Source organism: Elgaria multicarinata, chromosome 10, assembly GCF_023053635.1.
Source record: "Elgaria multicarinata webbii isolate HBS135686 ecotype San Diego chromosome 10, rElgMul1.1.pri, whole genome shotgun sequence".
NCBI classification, from domain to species: Eukaryota; Metazoa; Chordata; class Lepidosauria; order Squamata; family Anguidae; genus Elgaria; species Elgaria multicarinata.
This window is the reverse complement of record NC_086180.1, coordinates 57744936-57771084: the sequence shown is the minus strand read 5'-3', so window position 1 is coordinate 57771084 and position 26149 is coordinate 57744936. Positions and strand designations below refer to the sequence as shown.

At 42.7% G+C, this 26149-nt stretch overlaps 1 protein-coding gene across 4 annotated transcripts in view; it reads right to left on the bottom strand.

The window, feature by feature from the left end:
* Positions 1-26149, bottom strand: part of PDGFRA (platelet derived growth factor receptor alpha) — a 65565-nt gene that overhangs the window by 4892 nt on the left and 34524 nt on the right. For all 4 annotated transcript variants that reach the window (XM_063135772.1, XM_063135771.1, XM_063135770.1 and 1 more), the window contains exons 9-21: positions 25067-25190; positions 22304-22497; positions 19619-19713; positions 19386-19518; positions 14512-14616; positions 12209-12319; positions 9890-10043; positions 9584-9750; positions 6368-6483; positions 4773-4895; positions 3173-3284; positions 1263-1362; positions 432-537 (exon numbers count right to left, since the gene is read on the bottom strand). In XM_063135772.1, coding sequence (XP_062991842.1) covers positions 432-537; positions 1263-1362; positions 3173-3284; positions 4773-4895; positions 6368-6483; positions 9584-9750; positions 9890-10043; positions 12209-12319; positions 14512-14616; positions 19386-19518; positions 19619-19713; positions 22304-22497; positions 25067-25190 — 1640 coding nt within the window. The remainder of the gene's footprint in view (positions 1-431; positions 538-1262; positions 1363-3172; positions 3285-4772; positions 4896-6367; positions 6484-9583; positions 9751-9889; positions 10044-12208; positions 12320-14511; positions 14617-19385; positions 19519-19618; positions 19714-22303; positions 22498-25066; positions 25191-26149) is intronic.

Sequence of the window (26149 nt, the reverse complement as noted above, 5' to 3'; positions counted from 1 at the left end):
TACACACCAGTGACAAAACCCTATATTCTCAAGTATATTCAGAATCTTCTGACAACTCCACAGTGCCCTCTAGAACCACATTGGTACCATGTAAGTTGGAACCATGGAGGGATGCCTTAGCTCATTCCTTTCGTAGATGGACGGCCTCTGCCCAGTGGTAGGACTGGCACTATGTAGAATCTTATCTTAGTCACAATAAGATGGGGCTACAAGGTGGAGCTACAAAAACTGCTGTTCTTTCCATTATAATATTTGTAAATAGTTTGTACCAGGAAGCTCAGCTTTATATGTTCACATTGTCATAGTTCTCTGCAATATCCATTTAAAACAACATTGAATTCTCCCCACTTAAGATCCCAGGCTCATTGGCACAACTGAGCAAAATCTCCTTCTGAGATCCTAGAAGCAACCTAATTTTCAAAAGGACAAACCTTCTTGTATTCTCCAGGCAACAGATTCTCAACTATTTCACTCAAGTGGTAAAAAGAAGGTCTTTTCTCTGGTTCGCTGTTCCAGCACTTCACCATGATGTCATACCTGTGAAGAGCATGGGGGGAATCATTTAATAATCTGGGATTCAGAGGTTTCATAAGTGAGTTAATGAGAGAATACAGGGATGAAGACAGGCAGAACGGAAAAAGAGAGCAGCTCACAGGCCATCTCTCAGCCATAGGTTAAATCCGGCTTTGCAACTGTGATGACAAATGTGCATCCCTGTGAATTGAACACTGGCTCAGCCCTTGGTCTTGTTCCTTTCCCCATGCTTGAGGTGGGCTGGCTGCCCTGTTTTATCCTTAGAAGTGCCCCATGAACATTCATGCATTTATCTATTCAGCTGTCATCTTGTTAAATGTTCAAAAGTAACTTTTCTTAGTGCAAAACTGGGTGTTTTTTTTGGGGGGGGGGTTGGCATTGCAGGGGGCAAGCCCATCAGCCCCATCCACAACCAGTTTCTGCTGCAAACTTGCAAAACAGTCTTTTTCAGAGTTCAGTCCTGGAGAGCTTTAGGTGCATTTGGATTGAATACTGTGAAGACACTAGTCCAAGGGTTCTAAATATATTAAGAGTGCAACCATATGCATGTTTAGACAGAAAAAAAGTCCTACAAGTCCCAGCATTCCCCAGCCAGCATGCTGGGAGTCGTAGGACCTTTTTCTGTCTAAACATGCATAGGATTGCACCCTAAGTCTGTCTCCTTCTTGAATCAATAGCAGATAAATTGCAGAGACATTGCAGATAAAAGACACAAAGGGAGCACGTACACCTCACTAGTAGCATGGTCAGGTTTTGTCATTCGATAGCCACTTTTAATTTTGTTATAGAATGTAGAATCAACCATCATGCCAGGGTACGGAGTGCCACCTGAAAGCCAAGGGAAGAAAGATGTCATTAAATGTTCAAGAAGGCATAACACAACACTATTGTTTTATTTTATGAACACCAAGGGGGGATCTACACAACTGCTTTTAAAGCGCTTTAAAGCACTTTGAAAACGTTTTGAAACCTGTATATGCAGTGTGTCCTGGGCCCCAACAGTTGTCAAAACTGTTATAAAGCGCTTTAAAGCGCTTTAAAGCAGTAGTGTAGATCCCCCCCAAGTTGAATGTTAGGAAGTATTGTGACTGCTTCAACATATGCTGAAGACAAGATTCTAAATGCCTCCCCACCCCCCATGAAAAGGATTTTTTTTTAGAAAGCAGACTGAACCAGGATGCAACCAAGTTTTGATCTGGCTGCATCCTTGAACCATTCACAAAACTTCAACATACACAGAACTTCTGAACAAGATGATCCCTCCTGATTCCTGTGCTTGCCGAATCAGTCTAGGTCATAGATCTCCAGGGCTGTGTAAATGAAGAGATGGTTTAAACCCCCGAAGATATTGGAAATGTTGCACTGGATGCAGAATTCATCTTCTTGAGATCCAAACACCCAGATTAACAAAACATTCATTTTGCTGTTTTTGTTGTTTTCTTTCCTCTTTTAGCACAAACAACAAACATGTTTAGGTAATCCATATGTGGATTCCCCATCCCCCCACTAACTTCCTAGAATATTCTGGACCTTTGTAGAATCCCATGGGGCCTTCCAGACTTTCTGAGAACTACATTTTTCTAGAACCTTCTATAATATTCTCAGTCATGCCCTCAGAGAGCTATATAAGGGGTGGGATGTCAGACAGTCAGTGATATAGAACAAAGTAAAGTCAAATGAAAAACTGACATTGCTTTCTATTTTTGCTATCTATTTTATTGCTTTCTATTTTAACTGATTGAAAATGCACTTTGCCCATCTTTGGATCTCTCAGACACTGTGCCTCATTTTACATGGCCAAAGGCAAACTACTCTAGCTTCTGAACTAATGGACTACAACTCACATTGTAAGACTGTCACTGACTGTAACGTTTTTAATACTGGTCCACCCAAAGTTCAATTTCTTGATGTTATACATTTCAATATATTTCAAACTAAAAAGCTTCTATAAACTTAGGGGAAACAAATATGCTTTTATTATGGCCCAATTAATAGAAATGTACAGATCTGTGCATACAAATGTATCACTTATTTGACACAAACAAATCCTGCATCAAAATTGTGCCATGGGCTACAAATGTGATGGACAAATCAATGTAATCAAACGTTTTTTAAAAAATGGCGAGGGCACTGAAACTCTTTGCCTGGGGCTCCATTTGTTTTAAGCCTGATCCTTCCCTCACAGTCCCTTAATTCATAGTAAAAGTATTGTCAAATGACATAGATAGAGATCCAGATTCAGGTTCATTGAGAAAGGCTGACTCATCCCAATCTTTACATTCCTTGAGGATCAGCAACAAAGGTTGGGGGAGTCACATAATTTGTTGGTTAAGGATAAGAATCAGGACATTTAAGGTATGATTTAGTTAGGTGGTGCTTTTTGTGACCCACTTAGTGATATGTTCTTCCACTCCATTTTATACCTCCGGAACTAATCTTCTTGTTAGAACCAAACATTTTGAAGGGGAGCAACTAGGCTCTAGACCAGCCTTCTCCATCCCAGCAACGCCCAGATGTATTGGACTATGACTCCCATAACCCCAGCCAAGCACATATTAATGCAGGACCACACTTGCAAATTTCCAGTTATATTTATCAAGCTCAAATCTTAATGTGCCAAAAAGATCACGGTGCCTACCAAGAGAAAATATTTCCCACAGCAGAATGCCATAAGACCAGACGTCGCTTAGCGTTGTATACAGGTTGTCAAAAATGCTTTCGGGTGCCATCCATTTCACTGGAAGGAAGGTCTGAAAGAATGCAAAGACTCAATAAGAATAGATACAAAAGCAATCATTCACTACAAGTATATTCTACATTTTGTTGTGCAGCCCATCTCAAAGCCTTAGGGTGGGTAACACCATATAGCTATAGAGATATACACATGATTAAAAATCCCAGATATTAAGTGGGCTTCCAGATGAAGCTTTTAAAGTGCCATTGCCCTGTTTAATTCACAGAAGCTTATCTGGGGGAGGGGGCAGAAACATTGTCTTCAACTTGTGAGGCTCCCATGTTTTCTTTCCAGAAAAATTATTATGGAGGAAAAGATTGAACAGCTGAACGATATCTTCTAATTGCTAGTGCTCGGAGCCTTCCATCTCCACCTACATGTCACACTCTATCACACTGGCATACTATTACACCAACACTGGCCACCCAAAGGCAACTGAGGTTGTTAAAAGTCCATTAAAGACACTCAAGTATTGCTGTTGACTCTGCATAAAAGCTAATCCAGAAATAAATGATTTCATAAATGATTTTACAAGTATTGAAAAATGAGCTGGACAAGTAACTGAATTAAAGCTTGTATGAGTTGGACAAGTTGAATTAAGATATATCAACAATTGATATGGCTTGTTATGTTAGAATAAATGTGCTTAGATTATTAAATCCAGTACAAATCTTGTCAGTTCTTAATCAAAGGCTGAAGGATACTTCATACATTGCTATAATTTTCCTACACAGAGAGGGGGAAACTGTGCATAGCAAAATACAACTTTACTGTAATGCACGAAGAGAGTTTTTCATGCCAGTTGTGTTTGGCATGACTAAGTTGTAGAGCGTCTAGAAAGAGAGCCTTGAGAATTGATGGGCTGATGAAAAAAGAGCTCCTGATATTTATTTTTCATCCAAATATCCGTTTATATTCTGAGTCCAAGAATCTTAAACAATGTTTGCATTCACAGGTTTGTTTTTGTATGCTAGACTAAGCCTGAAACCCTACAGTGCCTGGGAGAATATCCCGGGGGGCATAGGCTTTTTCGGATCTCTCTCTTTGAGGTTGGAAAGGTTCACCTTCAGAGAAGATCTGACCTTGGAAATGTCCTCCACAAGGCTGTGGAAAGCTCTGGAGCTGATAGTCCATTAGAGTGAAAGAGGGTTAAAAGAAGACATGCCAGAAGAGACGGTGGCTCCAGAGGATCTATAGCCATCCTGTTCCCACAATATGCTCCTTCCTGGAACTGGAGCTGGTGTACTTTATTTCCTCCAATTGTAAAGACACAGAATTAAAAGAAAAGAAGAAGAAGAAGAAGAAGAAGAAGAAGAAGAAGAAGAAGAAGAAGAAGAAGAAGAAGAAGGCTCTCAAAATGGGGCGGGGAGTGGATGCCCCTATATACTACCCTGCCAATGCAAACCTGTTAGGCCATAAGAAAAGGTGGCTTCTCTGCCTCAGATTCTCCCTCTCCCACCTCATAGGATTGCCCTGCCCAGTAAATAAATGTAAAGGTACATACACTGCCTTTGGATACATAATTTGAATCATGCATGATGTCTCTTGCCAGACCAAAGTCACAGATCTTCACAATTTTTCCTTGAGCCAGGAGGACGTTTCGCGCTGCCAAATCTCGGTGCACACACTGTAGAATACAGAAATTACATTAAGCGTATTGATAATAATATATCTTCACTGTACATGGCATGTAACTGGTATTAACTTGAGAGAGAGAAGATATTGGCTCATTTGGCTGTGAGTCTCATTAGTAACAGTTGTTGTGACTCTTGGGCCCAATCTACACAGCCAATTTAATGTGGAGGAAGAGCACATCGGCATCGTCCCTGACAGATGACGCTGTCACCAATCCATAGCAACCCTGCAACTTCCCTCTGGAAAAGGCACATTTTCACAGAGTCATTTTAGTGTGTTATTTTTTCCTTAAATGCAGCTCCTGAGCAGTTCTGCTGCAGTGTGCCCTTCCATTAAATCCTGGGCATGCTTAGGGGTGTTTCTGGGTTGGGTCAAGAAGTGGGTCCATCCCTCCCCCCACCATTCCCTCTTTTTCCCTATTCACAGTTGGGCACTTTTGGACACAGGCTTCCATTCCCATTTAGAACTACTTCCCATTCATAAGCATTTACAATAGCGCAGGAGCCTGCTCTCACATTCACAACATTTAACCTCTTTTTCCCATTCACAATACCACAGCAGTGCTGTTTCAAACATTCACTATAGCACAGTAGCACTCTTTTAACCTTCCATAATATCCCAATAGTGAATGAGAGGGGAGAGGTGTGGAGTAAATTACTGGAGCTTAATTCAGCGCATCCAGTAAACTTCCCTGAGCAGGGGAGCATGGGCAGGGGTGGCGAACAAGCCTCTTTTATTCACTGAGCAGCATCTATGCGGTTGTTGACATTCAGTTCAACTGGCGGGACTCTGAACACCCAACCCCAAAGTGAGACAGATTAAAATGCAGTTTCACCTGTGAAAGGTGTTCTTTTTTAAGGTAGTGTATTCTCTGCTTTTCTTGCTTTGCGTGCTGCTAACTGACCAAAACCAATTTCAGGAAAATCTGGATAAGACCAGAAATGCTTCGAATGCATTTCCATGTAGATTGGGCCTTGGCCTTTTGTATACGCCTACACTGGGAAGAAAACCTACACTGGATACACTCTGGGCATTGGACATACACTTTTGGAACTGCTCAGTCTGCACTCTCCAACCCACACTGAGCTGTGTGAAGTTGCCTGAATCCTCATTCAGAAAGGATAGCTATACCCTGAGGAATGCTACACCAAACAAAGTTGTAGATGAATGACCCCAAAAGAGTGGGGCGAGAATATTGCTCATGGTGGGGCTAAGCACTGCCTATTCCCTGAGATGATCAATATTTCTAACTCACAAACTGTCTTGACTTAGCACCAGGATTGTTAGTAGGAAGGATTGGAGAATGGGCAAGAGGATGGGTGGAGCATTGTTTTAGGCAAATTCTTCCATGTTTTTCTCTTCGGCTGCAATCGTATATCCACTTATCTAAGAGTGAGCCCCACTGAACTCAATGGGATTTAGTTCTGGGTGGAGATGTATAGGATTGTGGTGTTAGACACTCACATTTTTAGAAGCTAAGAACTCCATCCCCCGTGCAACTTGGTAAGTGAAGCTCAGTAGGTCCAACAAACTGAGGCCTTCCGAATTATCATCAGACATAAGGTTCTTAACATCTGGTTCTGTAGAGAGGAGGGAAAATGAATGAAAACATCTGCAATAGAAAGATGCCATGAAGGCATAAATCCAACAGTCTGTTTGAGTAAGGCATCATTCTGAAATCTGTTTGAGTAGGTGTATGTTCTTTGGACATGGTTTTTGAGAAGGTGAGCAGTTCCAACGGCAAAGACAACTTGCCCTGAGAAAGAGTTTATTTCAAATGGCATTGGGATTAAACGGATGCTATTTTTTTCCTACGCAGCTGCTACTACTGCTGTTTTTTCTTCTTCTTCTACATTAATGCAACAGTTATTCCTCTCTGCTTTCCAAGACAAGGGCTTGATAGCTTTACAAGAGTGTTCCCCATCTTAGCGCCCTCCGTATATGTTGGACTACAGGTTGGGGATGGCTGCTTTACAACATGTCCCTCCAAAACATTTCTTCAAAACAAGTGACTCCCTCAAACATTTGAATCAATCAGTGATAGACACTGTCCTTTTAAAAAAAATCCAAATCCTAAGTATAGCTTTTATTTTTCCTTTGATTACAGACTTTTTTTCCAAGAAATTGTAGGATTAAAAAAGTACCACCTACATATTATACAGCTTGTTTTTCTTTATTCCAGTTGTGGTTTAAACCCAAAGCAATAATTTAGAGATGGCATCGTATCATCCAGTGTGTGTGTGTGTGTGTTTGTGTACATTCTCTCTCTCTCTCTCTCTCTCTCTCGTCCCTTTTAGCTTTACTGAAGACAGCTGCATTCCTTAGTAAGTATTCACTGATAGTCCCCAGTGCTATCAAAGGACCAATGATTCTATGGCAGTAGTTCTTATTTATTTTGAAAAATGACAGAAGCAAAAGAGACTGAAACTGAGCTACGCAATTTCCCAATGGCTTGACAAAACATTAAAGGTGGACTAGCCTCAGCCAATGAAGTCTGGCTCTGGAAAAGACTCAGGCTCTGGGACCAAGAGCAAGCAGTGGCCAAGCCTGTTTTGGAAGCTGTGGATCGGATTTCTCCCTAAAGGGACAGTGAAAGGGATGACTTAGCCGTATGGCCCTTCACTAACCCTCAATTTGGTGCTCTTCAAATCACTTGGGAGTGTTCTGTTTAGGGGGGTGGGGCTGTTAGCTGCTGGCTAGGAATCCTAAGAAAAAGCACAGTCAAAATGCTGCTACATGCATAAAGGTAACGAAACAGCCAGTGCCACGTATGATGCTGGGGGTGCTTCCAGATGGAGGGCTCCTAGCACTAACAATCAAGAGGTATTCTGGAACTATTCCATGTTTTCTTCCTCAATGGTTTATTTTTCTGATAAGAAAAGAGATGGAAGTGGTGGTGGGAGAACAAGGGAGGGCTATAAATTGAAGCTGCTGGCATCTGGCCCTCCTGTGAAGTTCCATGAATGAGGTAGTGTGGATGTACAATACAAGCTTTACCTGGAAGCACCCTGGATTTCACCAGGCATAATAAGAGCTTGTAGCGTGCCACAGACTAACTCTGCTCACACATGTAGGAGTTGCCACTATCATGTGCTGTGGGGAAGGGGAAGAGCAAGGAAACATCTCCTTTCACGCCGAGAGGTTGCTCTGAATCCCAGCATCATTTTAACCTTTTCTCCACAGATGCAGATGGTCCATCTTATTACATGGGGCTCCTCTGCTTTTCTGCACAGGAAGGTAGGGGACCACTGTGGGCGGATTCTACATTTACTGCACACTGTGATATAGGAAACCATTTTGCCTCATACAACTCCACTTCCCATGCAACTTTTAAAGGTACAGAACCTTCCTCAGAGTCTGGATTTGGCAAAAGTATGCAATTATTTTTTTGTTTGCCTTAAGGATGCATTTAACATTTGAAGTGTTCCAAGGCTTGGAGCATTCACTGAAATCTAGTTTTAAATAATTACTAAATATGACTGAATCTAGTCCTAAATTATTGCTAAAGACAAACTCTCTACTAGTGTTGGGTGCTGCTGTACCAATCTATCAAAAGTTCATTAATAGTATTACGATTTTTCATTATGCAAAGGTGTTTTCCCCCCAATTCTTATTTCATTTATGCTTCAAAGTGGTGACTTGTCCCAAGACCACTGAAGGCAGCTGTCACAGACACATTGTGCTTTGTTCTGAAACAGTTTGGAATCTCGTTTGCCTGTGATGAAGCAGTTACAGTGCAAATGGTAGTTGAACACAGTGTTGTAAACTTTCATATCTGGTTGACCTGTGAAACACATGGCCTGAGCTCATGTCAGAAGCTTTCCATAACTATTTAGTTTACGGCAAAATATGGACATCAAGAGCTTTTCTACATAAAGCTTTTCACTTATGCCTTGACCAAGGTTTCTGCTTTCGGATTCTTTGCAGGATTAAGATCAGCTCCTTTACACTCCCCCCTCCTGGGGGATTTCTTTCTCTGCCTTTCTATATGTTCCATTATGCAAGCACTAGGTGGTGCTGTGGTATAGCAGAATTGTGCAATTACAAAAGATTTCTATGGCAGAAAAAATACCACACTTTCCCATTAAGGAAAAATACTGCAATAATGGTCACAAAACACAGGAGAGGCCCTGGAGGAGGAGGGTGTCATGTAAAGGACCTGCAAAATACCGTGAGTGAGCACATAACCAAAGCCTTTGTGTAGAAAGGCTCAAGGTCATGCATATTGGGAAAGATATGTGTGGGCAACTTGGTCATGAGAGCACTTGAATACATCAGTTACTGTCATGCCAAAGAAAACCAGGGCAATCACTGAATGTTAGCATAAAAGAACCAAACACTGTAGATTTTAGGGCCAAACAAAATGTGATGGAGAAGATCTAGAATCAGATCTCCCAATGTATTTTCAAAGCTTAAAAGCCATGGGAAAGAGGGTGAATTGGGTTGGGGTCAGGACACTAGTTACCTGTCTTTTCTTTTCCTGCAAGGTTATTAGCAAGTTCAAAGGCAGAAAAATGGTACTGGGGAAATGGTTACCCCCTGCCTCATGTCCAGCACAAAGTATCACAGCTTTGAAAAGGACTTCTAAAATTTCCCATGAGTTACCTAGTTTGACCCTTAGCAGAGGAATATATTTAGCCTTACATTCAAAGATGCACATACACAAGCACCTTAACTTACCCCACAGAGATTTTTTCTTATACGAAGCAGGCCGATCATACAAAGACCTTTGGATGTCAGAATATTTTGACCTGTCTTTCCTTTCCTGCATTGGCACATACTGAGTTGTCTCTGCTTGCTTCATATCCATATATTCACCATTGTTTTCAAAGGATAGGATTACATAGCTGGAAGAGAAGCACAACAGCATTGTAAGGAAATTAGTGCATGGTGGGATTTATGACACTTGTCTCAACTTACAATTTGATGTTTTCCTGCAGACATCAAAATAAAGGTTTGGCAACCTGTTAAATAAATAAATCCTACCTTCTAGTACTTTCATCAGCTGAGTTCATCCCAAAGATGTCCAGATCTTTCTTAACTTTCTCAGGATGTCTGCTCAGATAGTTGTCCCTGTTTTTATGCAGGTAGTTCACCAAGTCTCCATAAAAACAGTATTCTGTTATGATGTAAATTGGACCTGGTGGGAGGGAGAAAAAGGCAAAACAACACTTAGCTTCTCACCAAGGTAATCTCTAGAAGAGAAGATGCCAACAATGCTGCCACACTTCCTGTACACAAATGCCCAAGCTCCGGAGTAGGCAAAAGGTAGATTGGAATCACTGATGCATCTCTGGAAGACTTGTGGTAGGTTGGCAATGATTTCTGACTCCCAATTGTCTAATAAGTCCAACAGCTAAAGGACTGTCTCTCCGGGCTCCATCTGACAAGAGTTTTATTGCACGCTCATGACTGGGCACTCACGGATTTTTCTCAGGTCCCTCCCATGATGTCATCTGCCTCCTGCCCCTTCTGGCCTTCCTTGCATGACAAAAAAAACTCTCAAGAAAGTCCAATATAATTTTAAACCCGGAAGTTGCTGCTCTCTCCTGCTGTGTGCAGGAGAAGCAGTGCCATTACAACTGCCAACTGAATGGGTCTCGTGCTTGTTGTTTACGTCCTCTTTTGAAAGAGGAAGTAACTGAGCAACGCAAACAGGGGCAGAGAAGCGACGGTAGGGAGCACATTTTCCCACATGTGATGGAGCTCTAGGTCTGCTGAAATGAAGAAAATTGGGGTGGGGAGGAGGGCCTGGGAGTGGATCTTTGTGTGAATAGGTTGAAAGCTCAATTCTGATAATGAAAACTAAATCCTCCTGTGCTCAGGGCTGTTGTTCAGCCTTCTTTAATCCTAAGTGTAAGTCTGACCCTCTGAGCCACTATGTATACGGTGAGTATCGGGGATTTACTGCAATGGTTACTTCTAGGTAATTTAGACCCTGGCCTTAATGGTCTTATTGGGTGTGTGGGTGGGTGGGGCTTTGGACAGCCATGTGTATTACTTCAGCCATGAAGCACCCAACTTACATTCCTTTTCTTTCCCACCTCCCCTGCTTTACAACTGCATCTCTGTTCCCGATATGTTTGAGAAAAGGACAGCAACTGTTTGCCAACCCTGATCAAACAAAACATAAAAGAAATACAGGTGCAGTTTTGCATTTTAAACCCTCTTAAATCACAGCACATTAATGGCTGTGGAATAAAACGGAGTTTACTTTTCCCGCCCTGATGCTGAACCCATTCATTTGGCAATAAGCAGCATTTTGCTGTCAAAAAGCCAGTGGAGGCTCCAATGTCAGTGCAGCTGTGAATCCACTCTGGGTTTCAGTCAGAACTCTAAAGGAGCTAAGGCACTGAACCCATTTGGGGGATTGATGTCTGCATCTTGGACAGCTCCTTTAGAGTTCTTATGACTGTATCCATGTGCCAGCCCTGATTATAAAATGCTCTTTAAAAGAAAGGATGCTGCAATGAGTAACATCAGCTTCAGTAGGGTCCAGGATGCCCATGCCAGTCTGGGTGCCAACATTGGTCCTATTTGCTGCTGCTCCCAACACCTACTAGTCCCTGGATGGTCATTTGCCATCGCCACCCCCTCAGGCTGTGGTACCGTGGAACTAGTAAACAAACAAAAAAAGGAGATCCCATGGCCCTGAACTCTGTCCATCCCTGCTCCAGAAGGCCAGAGACAGCATGAGAGAATTATCAGTTTTCATGGCCCACCTTTTCAGGATAAAGCAGGCCCCTGAAGGTCCTAACCTCCCAAATCTTGAAGCCAAGACCAGCATTTTGATTAAATTCCAGTCATGGTCAGGGACTTCGTTGCATGAAATCCTATACATAAATGCCTACAATCCCTGTCCTGAAGGGTTATGTGACCATCTGGATCAGGCTTTTGGAACTTGATGACCCATCAGCTGTGAATTGCAACCTGCCAAGTTGCTTGACAACCCTTCTTTTTTTTATTTTATTTTTGAGCTCCTTCTGCTGGGCCTTCCATCCATAGTTCATCGGGCTGTGTTTTGGCTTGGCGAGTCACAGATTCTGCAGGCCTTGCTACTTAGAATCTAGGCACAGCGATGGCTCAGCAGGCAGATGTTTATATGATGTGGACAAAAAAAATTATAGTGTAATTATGGTGTAATGGATCTCAAGAGCCATCTTGTTGAGTAGCCACTTTTGATCTGGCAAATTACGGTCTGTCTGCTGCCTGAATACTGTGTCAGTGGCACCAAACAAGAAGGGCATGAAGGAGCTATTCATTTGCTCTTTTCGTTGGCAAGAGAGGATTGCTAGACAAACCTACCTGATTTTGTACAGGCTCCTAACAGGTTGACAATGTTCAAGTGGGGTCCAAGATGGGTCATTATCTTTAATTCAGACATGAGTGCTTGCTTTTCACTGGATCTTGCAGTGGCTGTCAGGAAATTAAGTGGAGCAGCTAATTAGAATTATATAAGGCATGCAATACAGAATATCTAAAAAGATCACATCGTGGCAGGCGTAATTAATGGGTACATCCATTACTTCCTTGTGAAAGGGTTTTTATTGAGGGTGGGGATATTTTCATGGGGGAAGGCTGGAAGGAGAAAAATTAATGGTACTTTTAATCTCCGATTTCTCAGCAAGGAGATATTTTCTTGCCTAACCAATAAACAATGGCACATTTGTATGGTGGGTTTTCATTTTAAATTCTTCTTGTTGGGTCAGTTTCTCAATGCTGGTGACACATGACAGTGTCCTCCGCTGCACCTGAGGGCAACCGGCTAGCTTAGCAGGTGGTCAGCATAGCGCATATACTCAGCTCTGTCCTCCAATACCTCACCACTGGTTCCTACCCTCAGCATCAACTGCCTGAGACAGCTGCCACACTCTGCCTAATGGTAGGGCTGGCCCTGGCTCTGAGAATCACAACATTAGATAATTCTAGGCACAATGGACAAGAGCCAAAGAAGCTGTTTGTGTGTATTTAAGGGAACAATGCATGAAAATTAGAGCTTGCTTTGTAGTCTTCACTTGGCTATGCCTCCCACAGCCATTGGAATCTTCTGATCAATTTTTAACGGCTTGCCTTCCATCTGTAGGAACTTCAAAACCATGCAATCTACTCTAGTAGCAAGTATAACCCCCTTACACATGGTTACAGGGTTTTTAGAATTATGTCCATTTACTTGGAAGTAGGTGATGCTTGAGAAATTTGACTTTCGTGAATCCAGATGCAAACTGATCTGATCCCCAATTCCTGGACTAAAGTATTGTTCGGAACATCATTATGCTTCAGGTTTTGCCCTTTTCTGAATCCTGTAATGCAATTCTGAGCTCAAAAAAACCCCATAATTTTCCTTCTACAAAACTGTATTTTGCTATTATGTTACTTTTTAATTGATTTTTACATGCTGTATTTTAACTTTGTTGGGTTGTGACCATAATAAATGGAATAATGATGAAATAATCATTATCCTTTGGATTTTACACTTCTCCGAATTCTATCATGCAATTCTGAGCTCAAAAAACATAATTATCCTTCGGATTTCGCATTTCCCTGAATCCTGCAATGCAATTCTAAATGCATTTTAAAATGCTGAGAACTGCATTGCAGAATTCAGAGAACCACACATTTGTTTAGGTGTTTGGGATAAGGTCATTTTGCATCAGGTTTCACAAAGATTGGATGCCAAACTATGTCAAAGAGGAGAAAGTCTGGTCCATGTGCTTAGAATTGATGCACCAATATAGGTGAGATTTTGCGATATTTAAGAGCAGTTTCTTGTGATAGCATCTTTGATTACATCAGGGGTGGGCAATCATTCAATTGGAAGGCTGCATTACACAGAGGATTGGGGCCAAAGTCAAAGAGGATGAGGCTAAAAATATAAAAATACTAGCATGTTGTGGCTTAAAGCTCTTACTGCCAGTAACTAAGCCTTAGGGGAGGCAGTTCAACATTTTAGAATAGGAAAAAACCAAAGCTAGAAAACCACAAAATGATTGGTGTTTGGGGGTGGGGGAAGGGACTGTGCCAGAGCCTGGAGGACCAGTTTCGGCCCCTGGGCTTAAGGTTCCTTGCCCCTGGTTTACATCTTAGTGGAATCAAAAATATCAAGAATGAAAACCCTGCCATGGGAAATATACCATGCCAATTAATGTTGCTTTCATGTTCTAATTTAGTCATTCTAATGATTTGGGGTAGTCTCCAATGTTAGTCCTACATAGAGTAGACCCATTGAAATGAATGATAGCTAAGTTAGTCATGACTAACTTGTCTAATTCATTTCAGTGAGTCTACTCTACATAGGACTAACATTGACCCTGTTCAGACAACATGCTAAGCCATGGTGGTTAAGCATTTTAAGCCAAATATTATGGCTAAACGTTATGGCTGAGCGTGTCACATGAACCATGATTTAGCATGTCATGGGAGCCATTCCTAACCATGGTGGGTACATAACCAGAATTTAAACACACTCACTAACCATTTGATGCAAAAGGGTTCTTAGCCTAACCATGGTTTAACGTGTTGTCTGAACAGGCCCTTTGAATACTACCTCAAATCCCTTGGTGTTCACCGGAGCGATGCGGTAGAACAGTTGGAACCTTCAAATCACTTACGTTTCAACATTTTCACAGCCACCTTCATCACTGGTTGCGACCGGCTTAATCCATATGCAGTTCCTTCAACTACTTTCCCAAAAGCTCCGGAGCCAAGAATCCGACCTGTAGACAACAGAGGACTACTATTAGCCTCATATCTCTTTGTCTGTGCTGACACACCGTTAAGTCATGCTGTTGATCTGAATTTGAACTGTGAGACCCTTTGCTCATCTAATTAAAATTTTGGTTTTTATTATGAGTTTTATTCATCGTTTCATTATTTGTATTTTATGTTTCTTAATGGATTGTACATTGCCCAGAAAACCTGGGTTACTGGCCAGTCTAAAAGTGCAATTATTCAGTTGATAAAATAAATATCCCTTTGCCCATTGCGAGCTACTTCCTCTGGTGAAACTAATAGAGGATTCCTGCTAAGGTGGGAAATCTGGGCACTTCAGAGCTTCTCTCCATCACTGGACTATTCACCTGCAGTCCACAGTCCCCTTACATCAGGGTAACTCCATTGATGTTAATAGGATTGTTTTCAGTCATAGGCAACCAATTCAGTGCATCCAATGTACTTTGCTTTAGACATTTTGGATCACATCTTCCAGCAAACCTGACCATTGGCCATGCTATGTGGGGCTGATGAAAGCCAAAACATTTGGAGGGCACCAGGCTGTGGAAGGCTGCATTAAACAGTTTGCTTAAAATGGGCTGCCTTTGCTCAGTGGAGGCTAGTGGCTCCTATTTCGGTGGGGCTGTGATTCCGCTCTAGATTTTAGTCAGAATCATCCAGAACTCTAAAAAGAGCCAAGGTGCTGATCCCATATTGAGGATAGGGTTAAGCACCTTGGATAGCTCCTTTAGAGCCCTGGCTGGTTCTGACTGAAACCCAGAATGGATTCACAGCCCCACTGAAATCAAAGCCGCCAGCCTCCACTGCATTTGCCTCCACCTGAGACCATTCTCCTGGCTCCTCTATAATGGGCCTCAGTCCTCATCACTCTTAGCCCTTTCCAGATGCTCCAAGTGTGTAACATGAATGCCTGGGGCAGCATCATGCTGCCACAGGCATTCATGTTACACACCTTACGTGTGTTCATTTGTGCACTCTTTGGACTCCTGAAAAGTCCAGGGCACGGGTTGTTCTGCTTAGCAGGTAGATAATACAGCTAAATGGTCCCACTCTTGTCAATGGCATCATAAATGAACTAGAAATCATCACCATCTCAGCTTGAAGGAAATGTGTCCCACACGTGAGGGAATGGAAGGGGATCTTCTGAAGGTCAGTATACAAAGGAGGTTCACAGACAGGATTACATTGCATTTCCCAAATGTCAACAGTGAAATAGCTAGTGTTTATACCCACATTGCTCTGCTGCCCTCAAATCAGTTTTGTTTGTTTTTTGTACGTGGGTTTTTTAAAACAAAACAGGATATTGTCATATCCTGTCTTCACGGGGCATAGCAACTGGCACTAATGGATAGGAGTGCAAGTTGAGCTATACAAATTGGCCTAAAAGCCCTGTGAACATACCCACAATCTTTCATTTCTTTCTTTCTTTTTTTAAGCCAAAATTGACCCAAACCAGGATATTGCCATATCCTGTCTTCTATTAAAAAATAATAATGTGTTGATAAGAACTGTGTGCTGCTCTAGAAAGAAACGGCAAATTTAAAAGTACAGGGAGAATCTCCAGGTTCTTGTAACCTAGAAATCCTTCTCACTGTAGTCTTCAAAAATATTCTATTTGATAAATGCTTACAGAGGGGAAGAACACAGAGTTGCCAGGTGGATTAAAATAAACAAACAAACAAACAAACCACTGTCCTGGCTTGTTCTTGTGCCTTTCATAAAAGTCTGATAGGGCTAAATGAGGCAACGGGTAGCAGTTTGGGGGCCACACACCCAAATGTGCACAAGTACACGCAAAACACACATACACGCTCTCTCATCTCCCCCCTTCCCCTGTCAGCACACAGGTATAGGCAGGTATAAACCACCCCTCCCTGTGCACTGAAATTACACTGCCCCCCCCCAATCAGCTGAAGAGAGGGCACACAATGTAAATGCCACCCTTGACAACAGTGGCGGGTGAGGAGAGTCATCCCTGGGCACCTCTTCCTTAGCACAATCACAGAAGTGGCAGCCAGGAGGGGAACTGGAGGGGAGGCATCTGGGAGGCAGGGCACCCAGGGCAGGCCGCACAGGCAGCCTCTGAGGGCCTCATGCAGCCTGAGTGTTGCCCATCCCTGTTATAGCGAAACCCCAGGAAACATACGGCCGTTTTGTGCTGAAAAGAAACACAGTGGTTGTGTTCATGGGCCTTTTTCACTTAGCATTGTGGGATTTTCTCACCTAGCATAGGTAATAGCCCTTCCCAATGGACTGTTCTTGCCGTGCCTCCTGCAACTAAACATCTATTTTCACTTCTGGTTTTCTGTGTTCCAGCATGACTTTTATCAGTCTCAATACCAGTCCAACAGTTGTGCAGCCAGAACAGGTCATGAAAATTAAATATTCCTTATGCATTTCATTCCCCGCCCCCCACCTCATTGTGCAATGTGATCCATGAGACAATTCAGAGGTGATCCTAGGAGAAGCTTGGCCTAACATTTCTCCCATGGAAGGACATCCTTGGCTTTAATGCAAGCACAGTCCAGGCCGTTACTGAAAGTCCCATGAGGAAGTTGTCCCAGTTCCTTTGCCAGGCAAAACTTTGATCTGGCTTCTTGTGATATAACCAGGATGAAGACAGCTTCCTATGACATTTCAAGCCCACGCCGACACGCTGCGCTGAAACCAAAGCCCCCAAGGCCTTGTGCGACTGAAGGTCTGTGGACCACATGGCAGGATGCAGGCCCTGTTTAAGTGTTTGCTCTATCATCCAGTGCCCATACGACTCAGTGTCAGGGATGTACATATTCAGCATGAGAAATATTTCCTACCCTACCCACACGATCTGCTAATTATGTGCAGAGAAGGGCAGGAGAGCTTCCTGGGTGTCAGGGATTTGTTGTCAGGTCCTCTCTTTGCTCTGCTCATGTACATTCCATAAAATACTTGTTTACCAGGGCTAGATCTACACTACTGCTTTATAGTTGTATCGAAGCGCACTAATAACTGTTGGGGCACATTACACATTCCAGATACCACTTTCATACTGTTATTCCATGCTTTTTATTTCACATTATCCAAAATACTGCTGCAAGTGTTGTCTGTTGCGTGCACAAGAAGTATATAGAAATGGTGAGCATGGCTGGGTGGCTGGAATGTGTGCAAGTGGCCAGCTGCTTCTTGGTCCCACCAGCCACCTGCACATGGCTGGAAAGACCAAGAAGCGGCCACTCACTCGCACACCCTCCACCCACCCAGAATGCTTGGGCAGCCCACTGGCCACTCTCACCTTCTAGGTCCCTCTACTTCTTGTTCCAGCTGGTTGCCTGCATGGCCAGTCAGCTGGCGTCCAGCCAGAACAAGACTTCTGGGATGAGGTCGGCTGAAGCCTTGTCCCAGAAGTCTCATTATACTTCTGGAGGAGAGGCACGCGCCCAAACGGTCAGGTGAGAGGGTAGGCATTTGCATCAGCAGGGTGGGGACAGATGGGTTGTCACTTCATGCAGCAACCTGCCTTGGGCCAGGCCTGATGACCGTGATTGGATCATAATGATTTGACATGAGATAGGTACATCTGTTTACAAGATGATTGGCTGGAATTAGATAAGACCTCACTGCTTTTTTCTTCAGATTGTGCTTAATCGACACGAGGGGAAAGGACTCTGCATGTCATCAGAGACAGTCTTTTCTGATTATTTTGCATCGGAGATGAAAAGTTGAAATTTCATTTCAGAGATCTTGGGAGTTGGAGGGCAGGGCAGAGGGCAAAAGGGGCCTGGCCCCAAATACCCCAAATTACCAGCACCTTTTAATTTAAAGCCCTCACTACAAGTAACTAGCCTTAGGAGAGGCATTTCAGAAGGAGGGGGGACTGCACAAAAGTCAGGAAACCAACAAACTAGTGGTGGGAGGAGGAAAGGGGGGAGTGGCCTGTGGAAGGGGGCGTGGCCATCTGGATAACCCTGGAGGAACCCATTGGGACCCAATAGGGCCAGATTTGTGCCATCCCACCGGGGTGGGGGTGGGGGCTGTGGTTCCACACTGCTGCCTACATCTTCCAGGGCTAGGCTCTGCTGAGACCAGGCCAGCAGAGCCTATCCCTGGAAGATGCCCTTTTACCCCGAGACGGCTGCACAGTGGCACTGCATTGGTTGTACAACACAGGAGCCAACTTGCACCACGGGGCTTTCCCCCAAAAAATATGTGTTTAAAAAGAAAGGACTTATCGCAAATATATTTAGTTTGGCCTTGAGCCTTAAGGTGGGTTCTTCTGTAGCTCTGTTGATGTGCAGGCTACAGCAGAACAACTCCTTTCTACTTAAGGCAATGTCAGATGCCCTGGTCCATGCAGAAAGAACCAGACTGTGGTTTCTCTCGTCCCACCAGTATTAACTCTTTGGAAAACTTGCTTTATCTGCAACAGGGAACTGATGTCACCCGGGCTTCGTGGCATGTCAGCAGCATAGGAAGGCAGTGGTGCTACTGCAGCTCCCATGTGACCAGAAGAGCAGAAGTACTGGGTCCAAGAACCAATAGAAGGATTAAGGAACCATTGCTAACGGGGACAGCAATTTTCCTAACTATGCAGTTAAACCACTTTATTTCTTGGTGGCTAAAAATAATATTACTAGTAACGATACTGACATTCCACATGAAATGAATGAGAATCTAGGTGTGTGTGTGTGTGTGTGTGTGTGTGTGAGAGAGAGAGAGAGAGAGAGAGAGAGAGAGAGAGAGAGAGAGAGAGAGAGAGAGAGAGAGAGATCCTTACCCAACACTAATCCATCTCTAGGAAATTCCCATCTCGAGTCGTACGGCAGTTGCATGGGGTCTACATAGATATATTCATGGCCATCGGGGCTGATGGACTCAATGACTCTCCATCTTATCTCATATCTCGGTTTCTGCAGTGCACAAGACAATGGAAATCTGCATGTTAGCCTTAACCCTACTAAATAAGTGGATGGAGAGTGTTTTTCTTAAAGAAATGTGTTCCTCAATTACCTGTTTCCATATGATCACCAGGACAATCAGTGAAATTATTACAATCACTAGCAACACTAGAACTGCAGCAGCCACAGTCAGTTCTGATCTTAAAGCTGTATGGAAAAGGAAATATGTAGTTAAGATTATTATTATTATTAGTTCTAGTAGGTGGATGGATGAACATGTGGCAATAGGGAATCTCCTACATCATCATCATCATCATCAAAGTAAAATCACTTTTGCAATACATTTTATTACTAGATGTCATGCTAGCTGATAGCAATATCCAGGTATTTCAGTTACAACCATTACTGGACAAGGAGTTCGGCCACAGCAACCCATGCGCTGGTCAACTCAAGATTAGATTACTGCAATGTGCTCTATGTGGGGCTGCCCTTAAGGCTGGTCCTGAAGCTGCAGCAAGTGCAGAATGCAGTGGCTAGGCAGCTCACTGGAGCAACCTATCATGAGCTCTTTACCTCCTTATTGAAGGAGCTGCACTGGCTGCCAATGTGTTACCAACCGAGATTGACGGTTTTGTTATTAATGTATAAAGTCTAAACAGCTTGGGACCAGTTTACCTGAGGGGTGTGTCTTCAAATATTGTCCTGTCCACTCAAAAAAGTCAGCAGATGACGCCTTCTTGGTGGTGTCTCAGGCATCAGCCACCCAACCGGCAATCACCATGGTGACGGCACCTATTTTTTGAACAGCCTCCCCTTGGCCATGAAGCATGCGCACCAACAATATAACTATTTCGTCACTTACTGAAAACCCATTTCTTTCAACAGCCAATTTTTGCCTGTTATTATTGTCAGCATCATACAATTACCGCCAGACTGAATGTTTGTTTGGATTTATTTAGGAATGTATACAAACATTTCACTTGTGTTCGCAAAACAGTCAAATGAGCTCCGCTAGCAACACTGAATGCGAACGTGCGCATATTTTTTTTTGAGAAAATGATTCAATTTGTGAGCCCGTTCAAAAATCGCATGTTTTTAAAAGGTACATTTTTCATGCTTTTTTGAATGAGGAAAAAGTGGGTGTGCACATCTAAAAATTTACAGTTTTCCCAATTAAAAAAAAATGCTGATATTCAGAAATGTGAACCAGGCAAACTTAGCTTCAAGAGGGAGTATGGAGAACCTTGCTGAGCTTGAATATCCAAATAGTCATTCATCCCTATATTTATGATGATTTTTTTGGATTTTTATCGTTTTTACTTTTGCAATTTTTAATTATTTTATTTGTACACCGCTTTGGATATTTTTTTTACATATAATGTAGTATATAATGGTTTTGAATGCATGAATGCATGCATGTATGAATGAATGAATAAAAATGTAAGCAGACAATGGTTAAATTAGCCTGCAGAAGCCAAAGCAATAGTGCTATAATGGAGTTTTCATGACCACAGAAAGAAACAATTGTTCCAGAATGAAAACCTTCAAAGAATTATGCTTGTCTATATAACCTGCCACATCTTTTGCTTCTATTCTGTTTTAACTATGATCATCCTTATTAAAAAGATGGGGGGGGGGGAAAGCCAACCAAAGTTAAGTACTTTGTCTAGCAATACAATCCTATGAATGTCTACTCAGAGGTAAGGCCAACTGAGTTCAATCAGACTTACTCCTGTGTGTGTTGTGGATTGCAGCTTTGGGCCCATTGATTTTAATGGGAGTGTTTAATATGAACTATCTGTGTTCGTTCAGATGGACAACCCAAAGGGTTCAATGGGGCTTTGTTATACACTGTTCCCTTGAAGTAAATGTGATTGAACTCAATGGGACTTACTTCTGGTTAGACATGCATAGGATTGCACTTTCTTAACTTTGGATGAAACATATCCACATTTATTTAAATGCTAAGGGGAGTTCTGCTTTGATTTCAACAAATGCTCAAAATTTTATTGCTTGCATTTTTATGACCAGTGCCCCTCCATTTTGATTGTTTGATGTTTTACAAATATATAATGTTTTTCTATGCTTATAATATAATGGCCATTGGCTATAAACAATAAAATTTGAACTGTGTGTATTTAAATGCATCCAACTTTTAATTACCAGTTGCTGTTTCCAGCCTTCCTTGAGATAAAAGACACATATACTAATATTTCCTCTGTAAAAATAAATTTCCCTAGGGGTTCAATGATAGCTAACGTTGTAGAGAGGAACAGATTTGAGGTGTGAGAAGAAGGTCCCAATATGTCATGGACTCTCCATCTATCCCTGTTCTCCATACTCTACTAATTATTTTTCCTGCAAATTCAGTTTAGTCCGAATTGGGAAAAGAGGGAAATTACTTTGGTTGCTTTCTGTGACCCTATGACAAAAATAATAATATTTATACTGATCCTGTGATTTCAGCTCTGTACAAAGAATAATGCATCACTTTGCTCTTAGACCCATTGAAATCAATGGGATTTAACAAATTTAGGTCACATTGATATCAGATTTAAGTATGACTAAATCTGGATCCATCCCCTCTTCTAAATGGAGGCATCATGCATTACTTTAATCTGTAAAGAAAGGGGAAAGATCCACCAACACTCCTGAAGTTGAGCGCACAATATATAGGGAGCCCAATGTGTTGTGCATATACAAAAAGCCTCAATGCGATTTATCCAAGCCAGGATTGGCTTTCTTTAAAGAGGAGGAAACATGGCAGCTGAGCTAATCATACACAAAGTTAACTCACTCGGAGCTACAAGCTTCAGTTCCCGCATGGCGGTGTGAAGGTCATTCCTCGCTATACATCGAACAGCCAAAGTTTCTTCCACCTTCTGAAAAGTCACTTGGCTTTCAACCATGTCTTTCTCATCAAAATGAGTCTCCATAGTAATATCAGAGATGTTGCTAGTCAGGAGGGTCCATGAGGTATCATTGCTGCATCTGGAGATAAGTGCAAACATATAATTGTGGGGCGGACGCAAGAAATAAGAAACAGCACAACATATTGGATTTAAACTGTGCCACTTTTATTCAAGATCTGCAAAGGGTTCCTGTCGGGCATCCAGTCAAGCCTGCAAGCAGACCTTCTATGCGAAGGGGCGAGCTTTCTTGGCCCAGCGGGTGGCGCTCTACTTCTCGCCGCCCTGCTGTCCATCCCCTGATGGGGTAGGGAGACCTTCCCTTGTCACCCCCAACCCATGCCCCCTAGGCTCAAGGTGGGTGAGAGGTCGGCCTCATAGATGGTCCTTATCCCCCAGCCCGGCCACAAGGCTCAACATTGGGAGCCCTCGGGAATCACCTATCACTGTAACAGTGCCTATGAATGCTCGCCATTCGGTTCCCTCTGGATGCCCGTCCCTACCTGCCACGGGGGGCATCAAGCCAAGTCCCTCCCAGTCCAAGGTGGCGCGAATTCCTGCCCAATGCAGGATGGCCAGTCTCCCACTTGCTCCGCCCACAAATCCCTCCCCGTGCCTAGGCTTTGCCTGGCACGGCAGAATGGGCATTCAGGTGATCATGTTAAACATTTATTTATTTATTTCATTTATAATCTGCCTTTTTCCTCTTCTCCATTTCATTGTCACAACAACACTGTGAGGTAGGTTAGTCAGTGACTGGCCCAAAGTCACCCAGTGAGCTTCATGACTGAGAACCCTTATCTCCCAAGTCCTAGTCCAACAGTCTAACCACTATACCACACTGGATCTCTTTTATTGAGAACTGTTTATTGAACAAACAAATTTATGTCCATAAGGACAGATTGACCCTGTTCAATCAACATGCTAAGCCACGGTGATTAAGCATTTGAGCTAAACTTTATGGCTTTGCGTATCATCTGAACCATAACTTGGCATGTCATGTGAACCATTCCTAACTATGGTGGCTACATAACCATGTTTTAAATATGGCCACTAACCAATTGCTGCCTAACCATGGCTAAGCATGTTGTCTGAACTATTATTATTATTATTATTATTATTATTATTATTATTATTTATATAGCACCATCAATGTACATGGTGCTGTACAGAGTAAAACAGTAAATAGCAAGACCCTGCCGCATAGGCTTACATTCTAATAAAATCATAATAAAACAAGGAGGGGAAGAGAATGCAAACAGGCACAGGGCAGGGTAAACAGGCACTGGGTAGGGTAAAACTAACAGTATAAAGTCAGAACAAAATCAAGTTTTAAACTGAACTGGCCTGTAATCTTAGCCAGCCTTCCCCAAACTGATGGAAGTTGCAGCCAGACACATCTGACGGGCACCAGCAGGCTGGAGAAGGCTGGCTTAAGCAAAGTCAAGACAGTTCTCTTGAAGACTTCGCAAGCCTCCAAGCCTTTTCACAGACACTGCCTTGGAAACCTCAATAGTGCTGCCCAAAGAACAGCATTTCTAAGGTGGTAGCCACATACGACCATGGCCCTTTAGCCTTACATTCCAAAATACTGTTCTTGACTCAGCTGTGCCTGCTTTCCAATGAGTATAACCTTAGCATGGAAAATATTGTTAAGGCAATACACGTTTTAAGGCCAAATTATTTGGAATCATTTCATTTGGTACTAGTTATCCATTAATCCAATCAGGAAAGACTAGCAGCTTCCTTCCTAGAGGAAACGGTAGCTTTGGTGGAAGGAGGAGGATGTCACTAGGACTAACACACAGAAGAAAGGGTTAAGTGCCTCCTCCCCACTTGCTGCGGTCCAATCCTGACTGGGCAAACTTGTAGCTGTTTTTTTGGAAGGAAAAAAAGGCACAATGAATGCATTCTCACCTTTGACATCACTTCTACTTGGCCCTTGGGGAACCTACTTTTCCCTAAGAAGGCAAAATTGAATGGAAATAGGCAATAACTTGCACTGGCTTAGCCCAACTGAAGGACAGAACATTGCTCAGCGAGGGGTTCTAAGATGTTGACCCCATTCAGATGACCCACTAAGCCACAGTGGTTAAGCATTTTGAGCTAAACGTCATGTGAACCATTCCTAACTACGGTGGCTACATAACCTCGGTTTAAATTCACTCACTAACTATTTGCCGCAAAAGGCCTAACCATGGTTTAGCGTGTTTTCTGAACAGGCCCAATATAGAACAACCACAGCTGGAGCTTCTTCTTTTTACCACTACAAGAGTGGAGAGGTGCAACCCAGGAACAACTATTTTAAAGTGGACCGGAAAAGATTTTCTCCCAAGGAGTTAAAATCTACAGATATGGAGTTGATAAAGGCAACTCACGGAAACCAATTTCGACCACCAGCATTCTGCTGTGATGTACATTCCTGTTATTAGAAATGGTTGGCAATATAGTTGAGGTTCATGGTTGTTGTACATTAGCCTAACTGAAGTCAAGAAGAATTTTATTCACTGAAATCAGATTCCTAGCCTCCCGCCCTGCATCTCCTCAAATTAAAATCCCTGTACTTTACAAGGAATGTATAAATGTATATATTTATAATCTCACTGTCGAACTGATGCTCTTCAAAGGCAGCCAGAATCAAATGCTCTTACTTTTTAATGTCCTTGCAAACCAGCCATTCCACATCAGGGAGGGGCATCCCTTTCGCCAAGCATCTAACTGTCTGCCCAGCAGAGCCGTGATGATTATCCACCAGGTCTCGTATTAAAGCTGGAACTGAAAAAGGATAAGTTGGAGTGAGACCCATGCTGTGCTGAAGATCTCCTGTCTATGAAGAAGCCAAGCATGTTTTTGAACTCTCATCTGCCTGGCTGACTCAATCCTTCCCTGAGGAAATCCAGATCCACAGCTTTCGGAGTTTTTTCCATGCTTTCCCTAACACATGATCCCCTTCTGTATTATTTAAATGACTCAGACTGCAAGCCTCTGGCTAGTTATCTTGAGTATGTTCTATTTAACTCAGTTGGACTTAATTCCAACTAAACATTCATAGGACTGGACTACTAGCTGCAGCCCTATTAACACTTGCTTGGGAGTGAGTGCCATCACTGAATGTGGTTTACTTCAGAGTAAATATGCATAAGATTGCCCTACAATCCTTTGCACAGTTTTTTTTGGGAACATCTCATTGAACTTGCTGAGTACATGTGTAGGATCGAGTTACTAGTTTGTCCTAGTTCATAGGAAGTAATAACTTCCAATCTGGTGCCCTGCAGATATGTTGTACTACAACCCCTATCATCCCCAGACTACACAGTGGTAAAAAAAAAAACACCCTCACCTTCTCCCATGTTCTGCCTTATGCCAGGTCAGATTGCTTATCAATCTAATCCAATATTGTCTATTCTGACTGGTGGTCGTGGTTCTCAGGTAAAGATCTTTTACCTGTTACTCGATCCTTTGAACTAAAAATTCCTGGGATTGAACCTGGAACTTTCTATATGCAAACCACATGCTCTGCCACTAAGCTACAGCCCTGGGTATAAGATACTGGTTTGATGGCAGATGACATGGCAATCATTTTACTGCTGAAGCTACGTAGATCTAGATGAGAGATTGCTTAGGAAGGAAGCATAAGTAAAGCACTCAGAGGAAAAGTGGCATACAAGTTCAGTAAATAAAATAGAGTGAGTAGGTGGAGTGGAATGCAGAAGGAGCAGACATCTGTATGAGCT